The sequence below is a fragment of the Poecilia formosa genome, unplaced genomic scaffold (genome assembly GCF_000485575.1).
Source record: "Poecilia formosa unplaced genomic scaffold, Poecilia_formosa-5.1.2 Scaffold439, whole genome shotgun sequence".
Classification (NCBI taxonomy): Eukaryota; Metazoa; Chordata; class Actinopteri; order Cyprinodontiformes; family Poeciliidae; genus Poecilia; species Poecilia formosa.
In genome coordinates, this window is record NW_006800378.1 from 331,018 (window position 1) to 337,017 (window position 6,000).

General features: G+C 40.9%; 1 protein-coding gene across 3 annotated transcripts in view; it reads left to right on the forward strand.

Annotated features, from left to right (window-relative positions):
* Positions 1-5,741, forward strand: part of oprm1 (opioid receptor, mu 1) — a 28,899-nt gene extending 23,158 nt beyond the window's left edge. For all 3 annotated transcript variants that reach the window (XM_007577394.2, XM_016663728.1, XM_016663729.1), the window contains 4 exons: positions 1,875-2,053; positions 2,544-2,722; positions 3,653-3,836; positions 4,036-5,741. In XM_007577394.2, the coding sequence (XP_007577456.1) occupies positions 1,875-2,053; positions 2,544-2,722; positions 3,653-3,836; positions 4,036-4,041 (548 nt within the window). In that variant the 3' untranslated portion in view covers positions 4,042-5,741. The remainder of the gene's footprint in view (positions 1-1,874; positions 2,054-2,543; positions 2,723-3,652; positions 3,837-4,035) is intronic.
* Positions 5,742-6,000: the final 259 nt, after the last annotated feature.

Here is a 6,000-nt window from a genome sequence, read left to right on the forward strand (position 1 = left end):
CAGCGTCCAGTTTCTGAATGGAGTTCAGTCCGTTAGCGCTGGACTCAACAAATGACATTTGTGAAAATAGTTAGATGAAAATTTCTGATGTCTTTGAGACAAAGAGATGATTTTCATAATAAAAAAAAAAAAAGCAAAACAATTTAATCAATGGTTAAAGGAACATTTTAATAAGGTCCTGTTGAAACTTGTCCCAGTTGATGATTATGCAATGTCCCAGTAACTTACAGCTTTAGCTCCTTCAATTCTTTCCGTGAAGGCGTCGATAATCAAAAACAATAAATATAATGACTGGACAAGTACACACGAAGGGCTCATAAACGACAAATTTATGTTGACTAATAACTGTAAACACACACCATTTTGAACAGATTAAACAGGGCCTTAATGAGCGCCACTCTAGCACAAACACTGCTGTGAGATCTGGTAGTCTCCATCTATAATATGGATTTCATAGGAGGGCGCTCAGCATGTGAACAGTCGCTCGGCAACATCAGTTGGCATAAAATAATCTTTTGATGTTTCCACATTTAATGGTTCAAGCTGAAGTTCACGCTTCTGAGATGTGCTTGAGTCAAGCTTTGTTGAAAAGAAATAAGCAATTATAAGTCTTTATTTTGGCCAAGATAAGAAAGAACGGTTTCATTCACAAAGTGCCCCGAGGTTACTTTAATGTCTTTTTCTTTTTACTGCAGCTCTGTGTTATATTATTAGAAAGAATTGCGTATGTCTAAGAGAAAGTTTAAATACACACTTCAAAGAAAAAGTAAGTAAATACAACGGTTACTCATCACACTTGCATCCAGCTGTTTCTGTATTAGCAAATAATTACAGATCAGACACAAAACGATTTAAATTTAAACATTATTATTACATTAGTACTTTATTTTTTTTATAAAATTACACTAAATGTATAAATTCTTAATGCAATTGTTTTCATTATATATTCAGATCACCCATCCGTCGTCGACACCGATTGATCATTAGGGTCATGGGGTCGCTGGTGCCCATCTCCAGCGCTCAGTGGGCGAGAGGCGGGGTCTCTATAGAAAGGCAATAGAATTTCCTATAGAAAGAGGAAAGCTGCATAAATGAGACGGGAAAGTAGCTACAGCTGTTTTCACTCACCTCTTAATTTTTAATTCAATGATTCCTTCTGCAGAATTCCAAATAAAGGGCTAGTGGGGAGTGGCTGCAACGCAAAAGAAGAATGAACAAACTGTCCTCTCTGGTGCAGGTGTTGGATGTTTGGATGGATGAGTCTCTGGGCTCCACCAGGAAAAGTCATTAATATAGGAACAGACATTAAAAAAAAGAAGGGAAACTGGCTGGGTGAAGATGAATGAGTCAATGCAGCGGAAGGAGCGAGAGTCAAATGCAGTCTTGGAGGAATTTCACAAAAATAGAGCAACGTACGACATGATAGAAAGAAAAAAAAGAATTGTAGTCGAATCAGGACAGGGTGATCAGGCTAGTCCTAGATCACATAATAGTTGGTTACTGTATTATATTTTTATGGTGTGAAGCGCTTTGAACTGCTGTGTTACTGGAGAAATCAACTTGACGTAACGAGCAGCCTGATTCTGGTGGACAGTGCAATGAATTGTGTGGGTTAATGCAGCCCAGCATCTAACATTTACTTTAGATTTATCCACTTGTAGCTTCGGCATCATTGAACTTGGAGTACAAAATCACTCCGAGAAATAAAAATGGATAATTTAAACTTTTCTGCACCCCTAGAGAGTCCAAGCACACACACACACACACAAAAAAATTAATTTAAGGGCTAAAAAAGTGTGACATGTCTCCGTTAAAACCAGGTAAAACACTTCTGGGGAAAAAAAGTACTTAAGCATATTTGTCTTTCTGCACAGATGGCAACAACATTGTCGACTGTAAGCTAGACTTTCCCAGCCCTGCATGGTACTGGGAAACCTTGATGAAGATCTGCGTGTTCATCTTTGCCTTCATCATGCCCATCCTCATCATCACCGTCTGCTACGGGCTCATGATCCTGCGGCTCAAGAGTGTCCGAATGCTGTCGGGCTCCCAGGTGAACGCAAACATGTTTTTTTTGTTTGTTTGTTTGTTTTTTTGCATATTTAAGGACAGATCAAACGAATATTCTTCAAAACAAAACTCTGATCTCACAGGCTCTGGATAACATATGATTGGAGGATTGGCTTTTATCTCGTTAATGGGTCGGTTTTATTTTAAAGAGTAATCAAGCACAATGGGAGACTGTCTAGAGCATGCCTTGAAATACAGTCCACTCAATAGAGTCCAGATAAAACAATTAGGCGAAATCAGCTGAAGCAGGAGGCTGTAATTTAGTTTTAATTACATGCTTAGCACTCACCACTCTGTGTGAAAGATAGCTCGGCTTCTGTGTTTTATATAAGAACTTTAATTCCGTATTATCAAAAAAAAAAAAGAATTAATGAAATCTTTGTGAAATTATTTCTCTGCTACATTATCTGTTTTTCTTATTTTTTATTGTGCTCCCATTCCCCCGACAAATCTCGCCACACAAACCCACGCAGGAAAAGGACAGGAATCTTCGAAGAATCACCCGCATGGTCCTGGTGGTGGTCGCCGTCTTCATCATCTGCTGGACCCCGATCCACGTCTTCGTCATCATCTCGGCTCTGATCAACATCCCCAGCTCCACCCTGCAGACTGTCACCTGGCACTTCTGCATCGCCCTGGGCTACACCAACAGGTAGCGAACCGCGCCGAACCCCCGGGGTCTGTTTGCTGTGATCATTTCTAAAGAGGATTAGAGGACATGGCAAACGGTGCAAACCATGTTTTCATGCCTTGCATGTAAGGAAAACGTCACACTTTGGTGCCACAGTAATTAGCATGGTCACTTCCAGTTTTTCCTCCTTTCAGACACTTACATTTACCTCCTGTATTTGGTAAAATTGCCTTTAAACTGTATGACTTGGGTCTTGTTTACTCACAATGTCTCATCTCTGCCTATTGGACTGAAATCAAAGCTAACGTTGTTGTTCTCAAGTCAACTTACTTTAGCTTTATGATTTGTATAATTGTCTGTTTGGAAGACCTGCTTTAGCTCAAGCCTTGACTTTCTGGTGATCTGGGATGCTGCTTTGATATTTCCACAAAATGTTCTTTCTTGAGTATGAAAGAATATGTTGCAAGGTGCCTCATTTAGCCAAGTACCTGGACAACATGATGGGATGTTGTCAAGCTTCCCAGTTATTCCTCGAAGTTTAACTTTGGTCATTACGGCAAAACACTTCACTTGTGGTTTCCAGTTGTATGTCTCCAAAAATTTAAGTTCTTTATTTAAATTTAAATTAAGGTTTTTTGTAAAGCCTGGTGAAATGCCAAGCTCCTAATACACTGGGGGAAACCTTGAAGTCTTAAGAACTGATCCACTGATGTTTTGAAGTGTCTTGTTTTAGGTGGCTCCTAAAACTGGGTGATAAAGGGTGCCGATTATTATAAAAATAAAAATGCAGAAACTCTCGGACAAAATGCATGTTTTGCCAAGTTGTACCTCTCGCAGTTTTTCCACAACCCAATGTAATTAACATAAATAAAAAAAATGATGTTTAGGATTTTCAGTGAAAGTTGATTTCACCAACATTTGACCGTTTCTCCTGTCCTCCCCACCCCGCAGCAGTCTGAACCCCGTTCTTTACGGCTACCTGGACGAGAACTTCAAGCGTTGCTTCCGTGAGTTCTGCACCCCGAGCGCTTCGGTGCTGGAGATGCCGAACTCGTCCAGAACCGGAGCCACCAGCCGCAAGGTCCCCAGGCGTGAGCAAAACGGCACAAACACGAGCGAGAGATCCAATCAGCAGGTATCCAACAGCTCTGTGAGCAGAAATAAATGCTTAAAGATAAAACCTTTTAAAGCTTTTCTACTAAACCGTCACGTGTGACTGTCTGTTCCTTCGCCTTTCGTTGGCACAAAGTCAGAAGTTTGCAGCTTGGAGAGACAAATGGAGGAGGAATCACCCAGACGTGACACAGAAATACCTTTTTTCGCCCTCTCTGCAGGTATGACTAGCCTTGGAGGGGTCGTCGGTGGACTCCCGCTGTTGCGGAGGAGCTGCCAACGACGATCTCAACTCTGAAGTCACGCAGGTCACCACAGGGCTATAATTAGTGCACGGAAACCACACGAGCAAAGCCTCGAAACACAGAAACACGGACGAGCACAAATCACCTTCGCCGCACCCCGCTTTCTTTCTTCTGTTCTTCTGCTGGAAGTCGGTCCGCAAACCTGCAACTTCGTGCTTTGTGATTCGAAACAAACGATTCCATCTTCAAAGAAGCAAGACAGTTGAAAAAAATTCAAGCATAATTAAAAGAAACTCACTTTTGTGTAGTTTGAGAAGCACTGTAAGCTTTATAGGTAGAAATGTTCTCCGGTAACAAGACAAAAGGACTGATTGATCCATAAAACCACTTTTACAGCCTGGTAATATGGTTCTTTCTGCCTTATTAATCCTAACCTCCGGCCCCTAGCTCTCAGCTTATCTGTAACGCTTTATGGTGAGCTAACAAATCAATTGTTTGCCTTTTGTTCGCCTCCACATATTCTTTTTGAGGATGGATTTGGCTGAAGATTGTCGGAAAGAAAGAGTTTGTGTTTGTCACTGCTGGAAGACTGCGTGGTATTTTGGCCTTCAAAGACTCTTCACTGAATGGAAGGTGAAATTCGAAACGATTTCCCTCCACTGAGCTTTTCAGAATGCCTTTGTACGGCTGCGGCAGGGCGACAGGGCCCACCTGAACAGTTAACAACGACCGCTCCGGCTTCAGCCCGTCACCGTACAGCAGTCAACCCATTTCCTCACCTCAGATTTCACCGCGGTGGACAAATGAAAACTCGGACCTGAGAAATACACGCTCTCCTTCTACGGAACTGGAGGGATTTCTGAATGTACATAAAGGGAACCATTTGTGTTTGCCGCAGTGGATCATTGTGCCAAACCGTGCTCCAAACCAGCAAGAGGACGCGTCTGCCTGTTTGTGCAGCCTGCACGGCATGCCATTTTAGTGCAAACACGTGTCTCTGCTGGTGTATGATTAGCCGCTGTTGAGCAGCTACAGCTTTCATATGAAGGAACTTAAAGGCGAGCCAAAGCAGGAGCGTACAGCACATTGTGTCACTTCTATGTAAATATGCTTGTGCCGACATGTCGTGTATCTACATGTAAAAATGCCTTGTTCAGTCGCTCTGCTCGATATTCTCTAAACCACAATTTCTTTTATATAAAGCTCTGTAAAAGAGGAAAATCTTTCTAGATGTAAACTAACCTGAGTGTTCATCTGCTTAAATAGATGTGGTGAATGCAAAGTCATGAAAATTGTCGTCACCAAATGGAGATTTGTTTTTGTTTTTTTGTTTTTTTTTTATCATACATGTTGGTAACTGCAAATGTTTTCTAATCGATGTTGCAATGTGACAAACTTTCTGCTTTGAGTAAAATGTGTTGCTGACGTCACTCTGCACAGATAAATGGTTAACTATAACTATTACTTGCACAGCTTTTCAACCATCTGTAAAAAATAAATAAATAAATAAATAAATAAAATGCCAATTGTAATTTCTCGCAGATGGCTGAAAACGTTCAGTACTTTTTTTTAAGGTAGGGATTATAAATTTTGCAAACTATTATGCAACGTGGAGATGTTTGTTTTGCAAAAAAAACTGAACAACAGATTGGGAAAAGACATTGTGGTTGAAGCGAAAGGCAGAAAATTAAATATGCGGCAACTTACGATCTGCCAGGAAATCTACATTTTTACATAAACTGATATAACTCATGAATATCTAAATGTCTTTGGAGGATTATTATGCAAATCAGTGCAAGAAGCTCACCGCTCTGATAGATGGCTCTTCAGAGAAATGTAACCTTGCTGTCAGACAGTTTGATGCCTCTAAGCCCAAAAGAATGTTCTTGGTTCATTTTCAGCAGCTTTCAACGGTGCTGCACTTTTCTTAAACCCAGAGTC